This window comes from Daphnia pulex, chromosome 5, assembly GCF_021134715.1.
Source record: "Daphnia pulex isolate KAP4 chromosome 5, ASM2113471v1".
Taxonomy (NCBI): domain Eukaryota; kingdom Metazoa; phylum Arthropoda; class Branchiopoda; order Diplostraca; family Daphniidae; genus Daphnia; species Daphnia pulex.
The window spans coordinates 691,224-709,441 of NC_060021.1; the positions used below are offsets into that span (position 1 = coordinate 691,224).

General features: G+C 37.4%; 4 protein-coding genes and 1 long non-coding RNA gene across 5 annotated transcripts in view; 1 reads left to right on the forward strand and 4 right to left on the reverse strand.

Moving 5' to 3' along the window:
* The window catches only part of LOC124194934 (adenylate kinase isoenzyme 1-like), a 4,023-nt gene extending 967 nt beyond the window's left edge, over positions 1-3,056 (reverse strand). Inside the window, exons 1-5 of the mRNA XM_046589335.1 lie at positions 2,797-3,056; positions 2,491-2,566; positions 2,244-2,314; positions 2,018-2,110; positions 85-153 (exon numbers count right to left, since the gene is read on the reverse strand). Coding sequence (XP_046445291.1) covers positions 85-153; positions 2,018-2,110; positions 2,244-2,314; positions 2,491-2,566; positions 2,797-2,799 — 312 coding nt within the window. The 5' untranslated portion in view covers positions 2,800-3,056. The remainder of the gene's footprint in view (positions 1-84; positions 154-2,017; positions 2,111-2,243; positions 2,315-2,490; positions 2,567-2,796) is intronic.
* LOC124194935 lies at positions 1,179-9,593 on the forward strand. The gene is made up of 6 exons (XR_006875086.1): positions 1,179-1,629; positions 7,801-8,037; positions 8,413-8,555; positions 8,624-8,729; positions 8,980-9,067; positions 9,127-9,593. It is a non-coding gene; the product is annotated as an uncharacterized LOC124194935 (long non-coding RNA).
* Positions 3,360-6,852, reverse strand: LOC124194933. The gene is made up of 6 exons (XM_046589334.1): positions 6,576-6,852; positions 6,139-6,435; positions 5,923-6,033; positions 5,663-5,805; positions 5,372-5,554; positions 3,360-5,309 (listed from the first exon to the last, which is right to left on the reverse strand). Exons 1-6 carry the CDS (start codon positions 6,595-6,597, stop codon positions 4,965-4,967), a joined length of 1,101 nt encoding a protein of 366 aa, XP_046445290.1. The 5' UTR covers positions 6,598-6,852; the 3' UTR covers positions 3,360-4,964.
* Positions 9,594-10,006: 413 nt separating the features above from the next.
* LOC124194932 (pre-mRNA-splicing factor Slu7-like) lies at positions 10,007-13,814 on the reverse strand. The gene is given in 10 exon segments (XM_046589333.1): positions 10,007-10,232; positions 10,296-10,374; positions 10,874-10,958; positions 11,026-11,328; positions 11,512-11,974; positions 12,041-12,228; positions 12,294-12,688; positions 12,752-12,767; positions 12,769-13,409; positions 13,468-13,814. Coding segments are annotated over 5 exon segments (1,299 nt in total). The 5' UTR covers positions 13,631-13,814; the 3' UTR covers positions 10,007-10,232; positions 10,296-10,374; positions 10,874-10,958; positions 11,026-11,328; positions 11,512-11,974; positions 12,041-12,144.
* A 493-nt stretch (positions 13,815-14,307) lies between these two features.
* LOC124193865 (cuticle protein 3-like) lies at positions 14,308-16,243 on the reverse strand. Its single transcript, XM_046587852.1, has 4 exons — positions 16,077-16,243; positions 15,037-15,258; positions 14,780-14,970; positions 14,308-14,709 (listed from the first exon to the last, which is right to left on the reverse strand). The coding sequence occupies exons 2-4, from the start codon at positions 15,121-15,123 to the stop codon at positions 14,370-14,372; spliced, it is 618 nt and encodes a 205-aa protein (XP_046443808.1). The 5' UTR covers positions 15,124-15,258; positions 16,077-16,243; the 3' UTR covers positions 14,308-14,369.
* Positions 16,244-18,218: the final 1,975 nt, after the last annotated feature.

Consider the following 18,218-nt stretch of genomic DNA (forward strand, 5'->3'; position numbering starts at 1 on the left):
GAATAAATTCGCAGGGTTACGCAATGCGGTAAATGGACATGTAATTAGCATATTTCAAACGGTAGTCAACGAACAAATACTTACGATAAGGTAACCCTTGGAAGTTGAGAGTTTGGACAGCATTGCCTCCTTCAGTAGATCCAACACGACGTCCTGGAATAAATTAAACATGTCGTTATTATTTGGTATGTACTTACGTATACATCTGGCTTTTTATTTTACCGAGCCATAATTAATTTCAAATCCTGACGCACAGTGCGGTTGTTAGTTATTAAAGGCTTATAAATGATAACACGTGGAGGAGATGATTAATTTTTCACCTTTTCTGCGAACTTGAATAATTAATACACGTATGGAGATTGCATAAATTACTTGGAGTTTCGTTTTCAGTCGAAGCTTCTGGCTTAGCTTTGCATCATAATTAATTAATTAAATTTTGATGACTTGAGCCGAGAATTTTATTTTTCCTCATTCAGAAAAACCTTGAGAATTTACCTACTGGAAAGCTCAGTTATAGTAATTATTTGTTGCGTAGGTTTTCTTTTAAGGGCGTAAGCATACAGAACCTACGCAATGTTCCTGGTATAATGTTCCTGGTAATGTTCCTGGAGGATCTTATTGTGGCAGTTTCGGTCTAAAACTAATTATCAGCGGGTTTCGTGGGAATTTTTTTACTGTGTTAAGGGGGGCCTAGTGAAACTTGATGAGACGAACTATTAGATACTAAAAGGTCGATTTTTAATCATTTCTATCGATAGACGATATCTCATTAAGCACGGCTCATTAGAAGAAAGGTGTCGTCTGCTTTCCCTTTCGTTTTGTTTACAAGTTTCGAAACGGAACGAAAAAACCGTGGCTGCACGAAAAATAGTGAAACAAATAAAATGACAAAAATGTGGCCGTCGTGTGAACTGTGGCGGTGTCACCTCATGCTGTTTAGCAGGTAAATATTAAAACCAAGAACACAAATGGAATGATTTTGGGAACTTGGAAGAGTTAAACCTGTTATGTTAGTTCCTGACTAACTATTTTAATTTAAGCTCCCTGTCAATGCACAGCAGTTTGTTTACACTGTGACCTTCTCTATTGTGCACATTTGAGGCCGTGAGCCATCCATCATAACAACAAGATATGTATAAGTTGTGCTGGTACAGTTGCTGACGTGCCAATCTCAGTATCATTGCTAGGATAATGATTTGTGTTACTATTATTCCTGCGAACTGCTAGATATTTCAATTATGCATGATTTGCATCAATGCAGTGTGTTGTGTGTATACAGAAACCTTAAATTCTCCCATTTATTAAAAATTGAGTTTACCCACTTTCTCTTTTTCAACCTTGAGACTTGTTGTCGAAATATTTTTCCTAACCCATTTTTAATATTTCTTTAGATGAACAGCCTACTTCTTGATTGGAAGAAACTATACCGATGTCGATCGAGTTTTTAAAGGATCTCTTCTTCCTCCTTTCCTCAAATGTCCTCGTGTACACTTCATGTGAAGTGTGGGTGTATTCACGTGGACTCGTGTGGGTGTATTTCGTGGACGTTTTCATATCTCGACTGGTGAATTCAACTTTTCTTCCAACGGTGAACTTGTGGATGCCTGGCCGTATTTCCCAGGCATAAAGGTAGGAAAGTTTGATTCCTACTCTTCCCTTTTGACTATGGGGTAGGCCGTAGGCGTTGATTATAAATTGTTGAGAAGTACGATTACTGCTGAGCTATGCGCTGCGGACTGAAACTAATAACATTTTTTCACGAGAAAAAATCTTAGCAAGACTTATCATAAATGTACGCTGTCGCTAATGTCGCTCGGACTTTTCCAATTACCCGCGCCATTGCACAAGCGCCTTTCGAATTTCTCTATTTCTAGTTTTGAATTAAGGGCGAATTCAACGACATCTAGCGGCCATTTTCCGAACGAGCGTTTAGGGCCATCAAAAAAAAGGGAAAACCGGGGAAAACCAACAAGGGGAAAATAAAAAATGAAATTCGATCAAACAATCGACAACATACCAAAGGAACAAGTTCTCCGCGTTGCATAATATCCGTCAGCTGTTTACCTCTTTCTGACCCAGAGGCAACTTCATCTCGCAGAAGGTCACCCGACTAAAAATATAAAAATAAATTTAATTATCATCCATTCTTTTCTTTTAAAAACAAAAACGTGAATAGCATTAGATACATTTTTGTATTAAAATCTCTTTATTTCGTCAAATAAAATTTGAATGCCAACACTTACCGACAGGTGGGTGTAGCCGTACTTGTTCACGATTTTTTCGCATTGAGTTCCTTTGCCAGAGCCCGGTCCACCTGTATGTCCATAATTTTGAAAAAAAAAACCAAAACAAACGACTTTTAGAATTTACCCTTCGACATTTAAGGTCCGTCCTACTTTAGATAATGTCTCTCGCCATTGTGTACGTGCTCAAGTGCTCAAGTCCATTACAACAATCATGCATAACATTAGCAATTTCTTCTCTACTAACCAAGGATAAAAATGATTGGCAAATTAGCCTGGCGGAGGGGTGTGATGTCAATCGTAGAGCGAGCTACTGTAGGAGCCTTAAGAAAAACACACCAATCAACATTTGTAACCTTGAAAATATCTTTAAAAATTTACGTAGTGGTAGAAATTAAATAACAAATCGTATAATCAAAAATTCTTGAGATAATAAACTAGCTATAGGCTTTCTAGACTACGGCTGTGAACTGTGATAACGTATATGCGATATCACACAGTCACCTTGAAGTAAATATGTATACAAAAAAAAACATTAGAACTATACAGTTACCATGGTGATTGCAGCAGGGACTCTGGGCGTGTAGCAAATCGGGAGTGAAGAGCACTGGGTTCTTCTCGTCCGTTTCGTCTGAAAAATGGATGCGAAGGACAAAAGTGTTGCCGGGATTCGGTGGCGTTATACGTGCTCGGTCGATGGCCGGCAATCTGGTATGCCGACACCAGAGTTTGTTGGCTGTTGTTGGCGGTTGTCCAGTGATTCTGCGCAGTGTAGTAATACACACAGTCGGGAATCAAGAAGACGACTGAAACTATATATTTCCTCCGTTTAGCCTTGTCTTTCACGAGCTCTTTTTCTCCAACGCATCTCACGTCTAAATTTAGGTCACCGAGCGTTTCTTTTTTTTTTTCTCTTTTTTAAATAATGTTGGATCACGGGTTTTTGAATGGAAAGCAACACAAATCTGTGTGGGGCTTCTATCTTTTCCTGGTATTATTTTATCTCTTATGTCGTTGACATCTACCTCAAGCATTCAGATGATGGCTGGTTAGTTTGTGTAGCGTGAGAGTTTATATTAAGATAGAGGAGAGAAGAATAGCACAGTAGCTGGAAGAGAAATCAACAAACAGAAAAGTGTATTAGATTGAATAGTAATTAAAGGACAGTGTTGGTCATCATATTAATGAAGGAATGGATTAATAATCTGCGACGAGGTGTAGACACCAAGCATGTGATGTGGCATAATGATGAACAAAGTTGGGACATATATTTTTTTTTTAATTCTTCAAACTATAGAAATAAATCGACCGCCAATATGGGTGGCTATTATTATTACGGGTTTACTGTTAATTTCATAATTTCGCGCTAACATTATAAAAGGTTATTACGTTTCCTACTAAGGATAAATTTAATTCAGGTCTTATTTCTTTATTTCTAAATCGATCAATCTAAATCGATTGGATTTAAAATTTAATTTCCTTGAGATCTCACAGAGCATTTATGTAAAACGGTTGTTGAAGGCATGACTAATATAAATTTGTTGAGACCAGTACGTTATTTCTGCAATCAACCTTCATTGAAATACAATGTTGATTTTTAAGGCATACGGTGAACCTGCTGGTTTACGAACATAGTGTGGTGCGTAAATGTCTGTAGTCCATCATCCTAATTTTTTGAATTTAAAAATATGGTATAAACATCCCATCAGTCATGAAGTAGGAAAGGAGGAGGTCAGTAGACTAAAATAGTTAGTATTGATTGTGATTTGGCTGTAACATCCGTTCTGATTTCATCACCAGGAAGTATAGCTAGCTATCAGGTCTTGTATGTTTCTAACTGTTGCCATCGTTACGTTTTTGTGCGGTTGACTGTGAGTCATTGATCGTTGACTGGCTTGGCTACCTTTCCACATCAATTCACTATCGGTGGTAAAATATTAACGAAAGTGTGGCCAAATGACAATCGGATAATTCCATATCTAGTTTTCCATTCCTACTTAATGCACAAATCCATAGTTTAACCTGCTCTATATTTTCTAATTTTATGGGAAACAGAAAACAGTATGATGTATGAGCTTAGCAACATTTAACATATATACTGACGACTAAATAAATAGAATTCCGAAGGTCAAATGGAGCACCTAAAATTAGGATTTGCCAAAAGTTCGGAATAAGAAAGCTACGTACAAGTACAACATCGATCAGATCCTGATAATTAATTGATTGCAATATTATAACTTTGATTTGAAAGTGGATTAGAAAAAAGAACAGATTCGATATGAGCATCGGCATAATGAGGGAAGTCTAATACGGTACTTTAATAATCAAATAATCTGTGATTAATAAATTGACCGGAAATTAATCATAACGGAAAATTTTGCAACGTATTAAGTAATAAGCTTCCGTGCAATGTAGTCTATTACGGACCGATCTCAGCCGCGTCTTTATAGCTTTAGTTCTAATATAGAGCTAAAAATTGTGCTGCAAAACCCATGTTACATTGCTAGTTAAATAGTTAAATTCCAAATAGTTCCTATCATTAATTTACATATTTAACAAACGATTTCCTAATAGAGATGAGATAAAATTTTTTGTAGATGTGATGACTATTTAGGAAATGTCAAAGTTTCGACGGGGCGGGCTGAATATTTTTTAGGGTTTTTTTTTTTTTAATTTTAACAGATTTTGGATAAAGCTAATTGCTAATTGAGTGGCTTAATTTTAGGCATCTTCAACCTTGATCTCGTCTTCATCCTGTGGTTTTGGGGTTTTCTCTTCTTTCTCATCATCCTGATCTCCCGTGATATGTTTGATTTCCTCTTCTATCATCAAGTCGACACTGTCGATGCTTTGCTTGCGTTTCACGTTAGTGTCGTTCAACGTGTGAATGACCACTTTGGTTTCTTCCGGCTCCAAATCGATGTCCTTTGCAGCACTTTCGGGTCGATCGTTCTCTTTATTGTATGGCGAAACCGGTGGCTCACCGCCCCACGAGTGTGAAAGAATGCCATTGATTTCTTCAGCTAAATCATCGAATATTTCACTCGGCGATCTTTGCCCGGCCACCTGAAAAATCATACGTCAGGTATTTATATTAGTACGCGTTAGAATTGTATGGCAATTATTACTATATGAAGTTGTCCTTGTTGGTCGAAGAATTGAGCGACAGGAATAATGTTAGATCTGTAGTTGGTCATTTCGAAACGAGCTAAATTGATATCTATGTCGCCAGTCCTCGCGCCCAACTGAATTTGACGCTCTAGACTACGGTCACTCCAATCCAAAAGAATAACGCCATCAACACGTTGAACCTTTTTTTTCCGAAATAAGAAATTCAAGCGCAAAACTATCAACTCGATCAAAGCCATTTTGACTAGTTATTACATAAGAGACATGATAGCACAAAGAAAATAGCATACCCTTGCCATGTATTCAACAACGTCTCTCATATTCCGAGGATATCCGGTGACGATCAAGGCGCTCGTTTCCTTTGTGTTAGACATTCTTTCAATTAAAATTTCCAGAGCTTTGTAGGCTGGAACGATGTTAGGATCCCGACTGCCTGTAATCGTTTATTAAGTAACTATAGTAAATGCTCACTATTTATTTTTTAAGTCTAGATAGATTAGCTATTAGTGTAAGAGAATTCAATAAAAATAAATAAGTTATGCAATCGTACCAATTTCCGAAGCTACTTCCAAAAATGTCGCTTGCATGTTTAGGTGTAAAAGGCGATCATCAATTCGAGTTAAACGGTCGCAATGAGTTATTTTCCCCGATCCTGGCCCACCTTTAATTTTAGAAACAATCACAACAAAACAAAATAATAAGCTTGAATATAAATAATTAAATAATAATAATTAAAACAAAAAATTATTTCCGGTTAAGTACGCACCTAAAATAAATATGATGGGATTGTCCGGTGGATTTGTATCGATGGGTATGGTTTTCCGTTGAAGTGTTAGAGGAATTCGCTTTGGTGGCCCTGGACCGGAACTAGATGATTCAGTCATTATGGTGCCAGCTTCTTTTACATTCTCGCTGACAACCATGATTGGTTCAGACATTGTTCGAGTTTGCGGTTGTATACGCTGGTACCGCAATGAGCCGTTCAGTTGTCTCGGCCATGAGCCAAAGGTAGTTGGACTAGCATTTATGTCTTGGCCATTAATTAGGCCTAGTTGATTTCTACCTGTGAATCAGCAAACGACATACGATGCCAAAATTTGTAACAATTTTTAAATAGCATTTTAACAAGCAAACAAACTACATTTAGAGATTGCAAACAAAATTTTTTATGCTGTTTTGTACATGTAGAAGCCAAATTCTCACCTGTATCCATGCATATACCCATGTCTTTGGCCACTGTAACTTCCTCACAGATTGAATACCGTGACTTCCGATTCCAGAGACGACGATCGAATGAAGTGTATCGTCGGATATATTCTCGATCCACTTCGTGTTGTGGGCAGAGATGTCGTTTTCGTATTGGTTACCACCGATCTGTAAGAGAGGAGCAGGTATAGACAACGCTCCTGCAAATGGAATATTAATGGATCACGGTCTCTCTAAAGTCACGAGATTTAGCCAGAAGCCCAATAGACCACCTAGATCAGATCGATGTTTAATAATGCCTGTATTCACAGGTATATACTGGTCTTGGATGCTCCAGTACACCAGATGATCGGTTGCTGGTATTGACATTGTTGTTGGGCATCGTATCCACCCTTATTTTGTCATTGAATTCAAGCCGCAGTGACATGGCGTATACAGGGTTGCTCATTCATTTTTGAACAGCTTTTGGATGGAGACCCTGCAATGTGCGTCGGATGTTGTTTCCAGTCAATTGGATCAAGGTCTTTCCACAGGAAATGTGGAGAGAAGCAAGTCATACAACATAAACATTATTTCAATACAGCTCTGTGTGCTTAATAACATACTTGAGCCAGTTCACGGTTTGAGCATACATATTCACTGATAGGTGGCACAAGTAGACAACGACTTTATAACAAAATTTAGCAATCAATTATTCAAATTTTCTTTAACTTAGCGATAAAAAAAGCGATCAAGAAAAAATTGTTCCCAGGGCATGTCATGGTTATAGACTCCGGAGACTGGAGTGCGATAGCGTCTTTGAGCACTAGAGCGCACTGCATATTTTAAGAAAAGTGGAGTTCTACTTTCGGGCATGCGAATAATTTTTTTTAAATTGGAGTTCTATTGTCGAAAATTTGAGAAATTTAAAATTCAGTAGAGTTCTATTATTGTCAAACATGAAAATAATTAATGAATTTATTGGAGTTCTATTATCGCGTAGTGGAGTTCTACTGTCGCATAGAAAGAAATTTAGAATTTTTTTTTTCAAATATTGGGGTTCTATTGTCGGTGCAGTCTCTACCCCAATAGGATAGCGCAACGTTAAACGCTCCAGAAATATGTTATGTAGGAATAGATAGCGCAACGTCAGATTGATTCTCTCTGTATTTATACATATTCCGCAGCTATAACATATTATACATAATTTGAAGCATGAAATGGTTTGTTTACGTTGCTCCAGGCCTCCAGCATAGCCGTAGAAAAGGACTCAGTGCGCTGAGATAGCGCGACGTCAAACTGCAGCGCACCTAGCGGCCTGACGTTGCAACAGCGACCGGGACCGGACGCCCGGACCCGGACGTTTCTTACTTTCTTCTGAACATGGCAATGTTGGCCGTTCTTTCTAAGATGGCTGCTGGCAATCGACACAAGAAGCGACTGCAAGTTGACAGCATTCCCGGAGGGACGGATCACCCTGGTTTGTATATTGTATTTTCGATTAATGATTTTGCTATGACCACCAGTTCAACAGCCGAAATTTATTGTGTAGTTGTCAGTTCATGTGAAAATTATGGCTGTAAGCCAAATTCCTAATTGTATTATTGAGTTATGTAGATCTGCTTGTTGTTGCTGCTGTTGTAGATCTGCTGCTGATTGTAGTTGTAGATCTGCTTGCTGCTGCTGTTGTTGCTTGCTCTTATGTAGATCTACTTGTTTATTGAGTTGATGTAGATCCCCAACTTTCTTCACTTGACTTCACGCACTATTGAGAGACAATGCCAAGCACTGAAAAGTGAGAACCCTTCAGAATATTAGCTATTTTAATAATGCTTTAACCATTATTTGTTTGTAGAGTTCTGCACAGAGTGCCGTAAGAGTTGGATATCAATGAAAAGATTGAAAATCATTTACCCATCACAATCACAACTAGTGATTTAATACCTCAATTCTTTCCCCTCATTGAGTGATGCCCGAGCCAGAATTGTAACACTGCAGGTCTGAAAAGAAGAAAAAAATTGTATTTGATTTCCTGTTTTAAGTAACTCTTTTCTTCCCTTATGTAGGTGAAATTGAGCTTTTTGAAGTTGGACAACCATGCCTGGAAGGATAAATTCTTCTTTTTCCTATACCGGCTGTATGTTTTGTAAGAAACACTTCAGAACTATTAAGGTACATATGTTCAACTTTCTAACTGTGAGATTACAGACTTAGTTAGTCGGTGACTATCTTTTAACGAATTTGTTGTAGAATTTGCAGTTGTCTACCTTGTAAATGCTTGCTAGCTGTAGGTTCTTTTGCAACTTTTATTCTGAAGAATTGTGTTTGCATAGTTTACTTTAACTTCTGTCATTTTTGTGTTTGTAATTTAAAACATTGTTTCCTTGATAGTTGATAGTAATTGAGTTTTTTTTTTGAATAGGATAAATGTCTGGTAAAAGTATGAGCTTCTTTGTTGCTGCCCAACGTACACATGGATTTGATGCAGCCAGCTGAGGGCTTTAACTCTTGTAAATAATATAAAGTGACATTTACTCATCTAGATTAATTCATTTTGTTTTGGTTACAGTTTTATCGGTTTTATTCCACTAGTTGCTGCCCAATGTGGTACGTTGTTGCAGCCTATGCCGGTGAAAGATCTTTCTACAACAAGTTCAATTGGCCGTTCCTTGGTGATGTGTCAGCGAGGTTGTATCGTTATTTTGTTAAATTGTCATCGTGACTATGCAGCAGTTTATCGTAAAAAACAAAAACAAATATGGGATGTTCATGTCAAACAAATAATAAACATGTCTTTGGGGTTGGGAAAGGAAAGTGGAGGAGGATATTTCAAGTTTGGATAAAAAACAGTTCATGTTTAACCCTACAAACATATCCCTACCAACTAATCTGCAAACCCCACAAACTTATACCTTCCAATTCTTCAAACCCCACAAACATAAACCTACCAACCTCTCAATTTATACCCTAAACCCCATAAACCAATGTGAAACCTTAACTGTAATATATCTATAATAAATAAAAATATTCTTTGTACTAAATTCTATTTTCATTTTGAAATGTTGAAAAATTTAATAAACAGAGCGTCCGGTTCAATGCGGTTTACTACTGCACGAGTTTAAACGCAACCCGCCACCACCGCTGCGGCAATGAGACAAAAAGCGATGGTTTAGTTTTGCGGAAATCTTTGTAACTTGACTGACGGAGATTTCCACAAAAAATAAACCATGGCTATTTGTTTCATTGGGTAGTGGATGCATTGTTTTAACTCGCACATGCTGTTATAGGAAATGTCTACGGCCCCCAGAGATATTTATCTGGACCGAGAAGAAGAGAGAAGTACGAGGCAAGTTTTTCCGGGGAGATGTAGTCATACTAGGCTTCCGGGTTAGACTCATGACCCTCCAAAAGTTTTCATCGGATCATGCGCCTTCCAAGTCCCCGTTCGACCAGAGCCCTCCCCTCCTCCTGGTTTCACAGCGGGTGAGTGACCACCGGCGGGCGTTGGTTAGTGGTTAGTTAGGGAAACGGGGCCACAGAAAAGAAGGGAGCCCAGATATGCACTTGTAATTTATAAACATTTACATAATTTGTCGATCTTGAATTTCAGCGCGGCCGACCACTTGTCATATTCCACCAATTGATAAAGTCTATCAAAAAGCGGCAAGGGTAAACCTGAAAAGAGAATTAAGAGATTAATTACGAATGCAGTAAATTAATAAGATCAGGGGAAAATACCGGGAAAAAATCTGCCATAGTTGTTGGAGGAATGAGATCCTTGAAGTATTTTCTCCTCACTTTCTCTTCAAAAGTTAACCTGAAATAAAAATAAATATTCTCATTAGATCACAATGACAATAACACAATATGCCATTTCCATCACTTAAGAAGGACATCTACAACATTATTCACAATGTTTTATAAAACTAACAGGAATTTCAAGTGTGTGGTGAAGCTTAACATCTTTGGTATAACAATAAAGACAGTAGATGTAAATTTGAAAAACTTAACTAAATTCTCTCATTTTATTTTAATGTACTATGTGAACCGCAGAAACTACTCTCTTGACCAGTGTCATAAATTAAATTTGAGCAGACATAAATCCAGCACAGACTTAAATGGATGGCAGACAAATTGAAAGGAGTGCAAATTTTGAAAAAATGAATTTGAAAAAATTCCCTGAATAAACTAAACCCCTCCCATTGTGGTTATCACAGCGGAAGCATGACTAACAGGTGGATTATTCAGATTGAAGGGGAAACGGCAACAGAAAAAAGTAAGCCCTGGAATCACATTAATTGATCAAATCATTTTACCAAATTATGATCTTGCACCAGGTATTCTCTTCCATTTATCAAGATCAGAATCATCAAACGTTGCCTTGTTGGCCAATGAGCAATACTAAGAGAATAGAAATACTTTCACCATTAATGCTTAATTTCTATGCAAAAAATGTCACACAACTTACAATTTAGAGGATTTCAGCTGCCAGGCTGTTCAGTGTTAAGTTCAGAAGTGATATCTCCAGATTCTCGACCCTCCAAACAATATTTTGTTTTCCATCTTGTCACACTGAAGTTTTCTTTTCTCTCCTTCCTCCTTATTATGAGTTTTGATTGAACTCTCCATCGTCTGGAGTTTTCTTTAATAGCTTCGCGTTAAATAAAGCCGAACGAAGATTTCTGGAAAACTCAATTCCTTCTGTCAAGAACAAAATGACGTGTAACATGCTGTCTGCTGTCAATGGCTAACATTATTCGCCATGCACCATCTAGGGACAAATAAAAACATTAACGTTTAAAATATTGTCCCGAAATAGCAAATAATGTTTGGAAAATTTGGAAAACAAGTTATATTTTATCTACAAATAGCTTTTTTATTGAAGTTGTTTTTATCCTTCGGGTAATTGTAAAATTATTATAGATTATAATAAGAGAAACAAGCACATAATTACTTTAATTTGTAGATAATTTTGTCATACCAAATCGGCAAGGATGAGTTTTTGTATTTGGGGCGGAATGGACGATGGCTTCCAAGCCATATAGATCTTCGCTCTAGGACTACCAGACCCGATTCCATGTCATCTTAGAAAACTACAGCTTAGTTACCTAGAGTTGTTCAGTTGGTCACCAGGAAAATACCTTTATTCATGGAAAAATCATGATCAGCTTAGAGAAAATGTCGATCAGTTTATGTACCAAGCTCTCACGGAGCAAGAAGTCCAATAACTAGAAAACTGATACTGGCGCTCGTATGCTTAAACTCTCGAAGAGTTCGAATGGTTGAAGTTGAGATGCACCTGGCGCAGTGTAAACTCCTTGTGTTAACAAAACACAAGTCTTGCGAATTGGTATCATGTCCACGTCGATCAATTTGAGGGCGGTGTGTTAAAACTAATGAGAATCTTCTAGAAATAACTGATTTGTAAAACACAATTGTATCAGAGATTTATGTGGAATGAAAAAATGAAGGCTATTCATTACCAGATTTATTAAATTTCAAGGTATTGCAAGTCGGTTTCCCATCGGCTTTAAAGTTTGCTGAGTTATCTCGATTCACAGTTTCAATTTTTCAATTTTTTGCTTCTTTAACCAGTGCAATACGAGTTCTTCATCACAGAGTAGCAGCACTGGAATCCCCATGGGTCATCTATCCAATAAGAGCCCCAGACCTAAATGATACATTTTTTTAAATTAAATATGAATAATCCAGAGTTATGTGTTTTATGAGAGTTACTGATTGATGGTTATTTATGTAAACATCCTCTTCGTAGCGGGAACTTACAACTGGTTTCTCAGCCCCTTTAATAATTTTCCCAGCTCGAGAGTACTCCACGTACTTTTCCGTTTGAGCAAGAAGGAGGGCTATAGGTGGAATCTCTAAATGTTCTTTACCGCCGTAACGCTCTAAGATACTCTCTTGAATGGAGCTTTTGATTTCTTCTTTCTTGCCAACACACGCGACTTTAAGTTTCTCAGCCTTGGTGGGTTCAGCCAACAAATGTACGTCAACACCGGCATGTTGAGCTTCCCATGCAAACAACTGAGCCTGTGCATGTTTTGAAGTATCCCCACTGAAGCGAATGATATTTTCACCAGCATATGCAACCTGTTCAGCTTCTTTACCAGTATCTTGAAAGAAAGGAAAAAAACATTTAGGATTTCAAAATAAATCATTCCATTAAAATTAGGTACCTTTATAGGGATTTTTCTCTCATTGAACGAGTTTTTGGATCGTAGTAGGCTGAATTAGAATCCAGATTTCGTAAATATTTTGCGGTATCTTCACGGATCCTTAGATTACGGACAGTAATTCTTTGCTTAGAATCAACTTTTGTTCCTGGCATGTCAATTTCATCAACATATTTATCTTCATCAATATCCATTTCTTCTTCTCCTCCATCTTTGTCTCCAGTGTTTAGCCTCTTAGCTTTGAGTTGTCTCTTAGTGTCTTCAACTTTTTCAAATTCTTCTATAATGCCCAAGTGTTCTGTTGGATCATAACCATTCCAACGGTCATGCTTCCCATCAAAGTCAAGTTTAAGTTCAGGCTGGATGAACTCATCTGGGGCTATTTCAGCAGCAGTGAATTTCGCCAATACTTTTCTTGGTCTTTCCAAACAATTATTTTTTCGATGAGTCACTGCTCCACAGTTTTCACATGCACCTCTTCGGAATTTGGTTGTTAAGGAATCAAGGTTCACACCTTGTTGAAACTTTTTGCCAACCTTGGTCATAAGTTTTCGTTTATCATGCTCTTGAGGTCTTTGATGCTTTAGTGTTGGTCCAACAGTGTTGTAATACCACGGAGCAGATGAAATATATTGTGGAATGTGAGGATTGATATCTTTGCCTGTGTAAAAGTTAAAGTGATAGAGCATGTCTATATACTAATAATTGAGAATAATTACCTTCTTCATCTACTGCAGCTGGTGCAGATCCTGCTTTTCTGGCCTCGTCTAGCTCTTTTGCTTTTCTCCAGTCTTCACGAGTTTTTCTTTGAGGTTCATTAACTTTATCCTGAGATTTGCTAGCTATGAGCAGTGAAACTGGTAAGCTCGAAGTGTTCGACATTATATGAAATGGTCACACCAACAAGCTTAAAAATGAATTGAGACAATTCTTATGCTACAATTCAAATAAATGACGTAAAATAGGACCGCTTTGTAGTTAGCTTATTTATTAACCCGTTTTATTACGAATTCACAAACTACGTCCTTTTTAACACGGAGAGATTGTGAATTCACAAAGTACGTACACGTAACAACGTTTGCAGACTGCAGACAAAATTCCGTGGAAGGAAGTCATGTTGCCTAGCGACTGTTGGTAGTACTAAACAGTCGCTCCGCCGCCGTCGCTTGTCGTTTCTTTTAAGCGGGAAAACCAAATTTTGATTAGTAAACAGAAACACAGAAGAATTTGAGAAAAATTCGAAGATTGGAAAGAGGGCAATAAACCAATAATAAACTAATCAAGTTGAACGTTGAATATGACATTTATAAATTAATCCACTTATTAGTTTACTGGAATATGTTTTATTGTTAAATTCTTTTTCTTATAAATTGATTACATTCGTATTGCTTTTTTAAAGTGCGGATTTGAAGTATTTGGAATAGCCGAAACCTCCAATGGTTATCGCTAAAAAGCCAGTTTTTTTTTTGTTCTGGCAATGCCAAAAGGAAATCATTTTATGAGCTATTTCTGGTGGAACCACATAGAAAGTTTAATTATAAATATTGAAAGTGTGGAAGTAATATTTGGAAAGTACTTTATTAATTTAATCAAACTTTGCAATTGTGCAGCTCTAGATAATTTAATAGGTATTGTAGGTTTGGCTGCCTGCACCAGTGCGCTGGTAAGGGAGGGCGGGGGCAACTGGGAGTTCGTAAACGTGAACGGGAGCAACTGGGAGCTCGTAGACGTGGACGGGAGCGACGGGCAAGTGGTCGCCCTTTGGCCTGAATCCGTTTTCATCGGCGGTCCAGGTCAGAGTGAATTTCTCGCCCTCGGGGGAGACCCAGTAAGAAGATCCAGTGTTGGTGTTGCCATAAACGTCCTCGTAAGTGGCTTTGCCATAAGAATCGTAGGCGACACCTTGCATCTTCTTCTGCACCTGCGATTCCTCTCGGGTCGTGTAGTCGGATCCAGAGTATCTGCAAAATGAATAAAAACCAATTTTTATTATTATTTTTCTTAATAAATAAAAATAAAATAAGAACTTGCCCCCATTTGCTGCTTCCGTCGAGATTGCGGACGTCGTGTTGGCTGGTGATGGTGATTCCACCATATTTGCTGTCCTTGTTGTAGCCGGAAGAACCGTAGCTGGGAGACGTCATGTAAGAGGAATCTCTATGGGTTGATTCATAGCCGGAAGGTGCGGCAACAGCAACGGCAAGTAGAGCAGCGACGATAAACTAAAAGAAAAATGAAATTTAACCAGTAAAAAATGAAATTGAATAAAATGGATTATTATTAGTTACCAGCTTCATGTTGATTCGATTGATTGACGACGAATGATACTTTGAATGGGTAATCGCTGGTTTTTTATACTCGCCGGAACTTCCCATGTTAACTATCTAATGTCTCAGTGAAAGGCCGTCACTTTGCTTTGACCCGATTTTTCGTTTTTGGAATTTTCTGTCACACCTTGTGGTCACCCAACAGCAAAGCCTGGCAACGCCCTTTACGAATTCAAGTCCATTCTAATTGCAAAATTTAAGAGTAAATATCTTTACTGTGATTGTTTGTTAAGAAGTGCAGAATTGAGAGATGGAAAGGGAAGGGCAAACGAAATTTCAACTGTATGAAATTGAATTGAAAAATGTACACATCGACAACCGGTATTTTACGTTCAATAAGAAATCTAAATGGGCATGCACTTTCAAAACCAAACAAGTGACGGAATTTCATTTTCTTTAACTACTCCTCTGCAATGATCATAAACTAAGTGAAAAAATTAAGAGGAAAGGATTTATCGAAATTTTTAGAAATAAAATGAATTAAAGTGACTTTATTCAGCGATGGACGTATTGAACACCAGTAGGGGATTCCCCCGGTTTCCCCTGATTGAAAGTTTTGCTTTCATCTGAATTTAAAAAAGGGTAAACAGGTTTAAAATAGTCAATCAAACTGCCCAACGCAAGTGTGGACCAGCTACAAACTTGTTAAACACAAGAAAGGAAGAAGTAAAAATATGTAAATATAATACTTTTGAAAAAGACTCGTGGACCTTATCAAAAGCGCCAGATTGATGACAAAAAGATTTGATCAGAGTGTAAAAATGATGAATTATTATGAATTTCGGCACTACAGATCGCCGAATACATATCAGTACAAGATAGCCTACTTCAAATTTCTATTATTTCTTTGACACAAATTTAACGAAGTTCAGTAGTCTGTGCAGTTTGGAAGGGAAAACCTCAACTTCTTGTTTGAAAAAAAAAAAAAAAAAATATTGGCGTATTCAAACTAACCCTGGTGTAGCTAAGCTAATATGACAGAGGTTTGTAGTATAAATTACCCCTTCAAAACCGCAACAGGCTGGCGTGTAAGTTAGAGGACCTTCACGTTCTCTTCAAAGTCTTCATACGAGTGGACGACTCCACAGGTGGAAAATAAAGATGTGATAAAAATATGTCGTGTAACATACTTCCGGTGGCAGTTCGGACCGTATATCTGCGAACGCAGTAAAACCGTTACTTACTCCTAACCTAAGAAAATGAATCCGAATGAATCACAAATCTTAAGTGAAAATGTAATCTACTAACACTAAATAACTCTTATTCACACAACTACTAATACTAGTGTGTTGTAGCATCTAATACCATTGAAACAAATTTAATGATTAACAGTTCAAGGCCAGCCAGATCAATTACCTATCGTAAGACGTGGGACAATCTATTGTACGTACTCGAACGTTGTTGACTGCTGTATAGACCCGAATGAGAGATGGCGAACCGTAAATGGACAACATTTAATGAACGAAAATGTAAGAAACGGGGGAGGGGATAAATCTCACGAACAACGAAAATGCAATCGAAAGCACATGAATTACCTCAGTCAATCAGATTTTCTCCAGCGACGACGGAGCCATCGTTATTTGTGGCAATGCGACGGACGTAGAGTGACGTAGACTATAGCGACTTCATTCTGCTGGGCCAATACGCCCACTGTCTGACGCTGCTTGCCTGCCGCGCTCCATCAACGGACGAAAAAACTAAAAGCAATCAAAAATAACTAATAATTCAACAAGACAATATAAAAATTCATTCAAGTTTCAAAGTAAAAAAAAGAAGAAAACAAAATCTAATGAGAGGTTAAAAAAATTATATCTAATGTTTCGTTGCTAGATAATGTGATTTCAATAACGGTAAGGATATGAATGAATGAATTTGAAAAATTTGAATTGAAAAATGAACGAATGTTGTAAGGTAATGCAAGTAGGACTAACTCTGATTGAAACACACACCAGGGTTCATCCACCTAAAAGAGAACATTTTAAATAACATGAACATTGTAAATCAGCGACCTAGTGTGTGGTAGCTGGTAGGAACTTAGCAGATGTGAAAACAGGAAGATTCGAGCAGGAAATTCTGGAAAAAACAAGAACATTTAATTATGTTCATAACCATCAGTTGTGAAAATAACTCCAATTGAAATGTGCTGACCAATCTTAATTTATAGGCCAACAGAATAGATATTTCTGAATCGTGAACATGCAAGCAAAACTGCACATCAGGGTTCAACCATTTCAAAAATTTTCACAAATATTGTCTAAAATCTGGAACAAATCCATAAATATATTAGAACAGAGTCAATATACCCTAATATGCTGTGCAGTCTAAGATTAAAAGCGACAAATGTTGGGACGAGAGCTTATTAGTGGCAAACAGAAATGGAAAATGTTATTTTAGATCTTTGGTCTTCACCCTGTCATGCTGTTACCAGTTTACAGTTCATGCCAACAGCATTCATATCAAATTCATTTCATACATTCAAATGTAAGTTATCTCGATCAAATGCATTAAAATTTAAAAGCACTAATACGCTAATACTGCAAATTCCTATATATTCAAGTTAATCCAAGAGAACTGTAAGAATCAAGACTGCTTTATAAGCCATTAGCCATGGCCTATTTAATCCTAGGCCTTTTGCTACTCATTCCCTCCCGATCAACCTATAACTGTGGAAGATGGCGCATCTAGCGCTAAGAGTTTGCACACTCGAGCTCGATATGCCATGCACCGTCACCGCTAGATGTACAACCTCCCAGTTAGGTACGTCCGTAATTTAGTAGAAAGTAGAAAACTCAAACGTTAATTTAAATCTCTCCTCCAAGCAAACAAAATGTTTTCCTTGATATAAATATTGTTTTATGATATGACCCAATTCGCAATCGGTATTCGATAATTCTACGGTAAGTGTAATAGTATGATATGTTTTTTTTTAAATCTTCATTTAATGCGGTTCGTCCGTGAATAAGTAGAAAGCCTAAACGTTAAATCTCTCCTCCAAACAAAAACACTTTGCCCTTAATGTAAATACTAAACATCGCTGTTTCGAGCAAGGAAAGAATGCTTTCAACATATAATCCAGAAAGAAATACAGGGTTTGTTTAAAACACGAAAACCAACAGCTAAAAATTAAAACAATGGAAACGAGA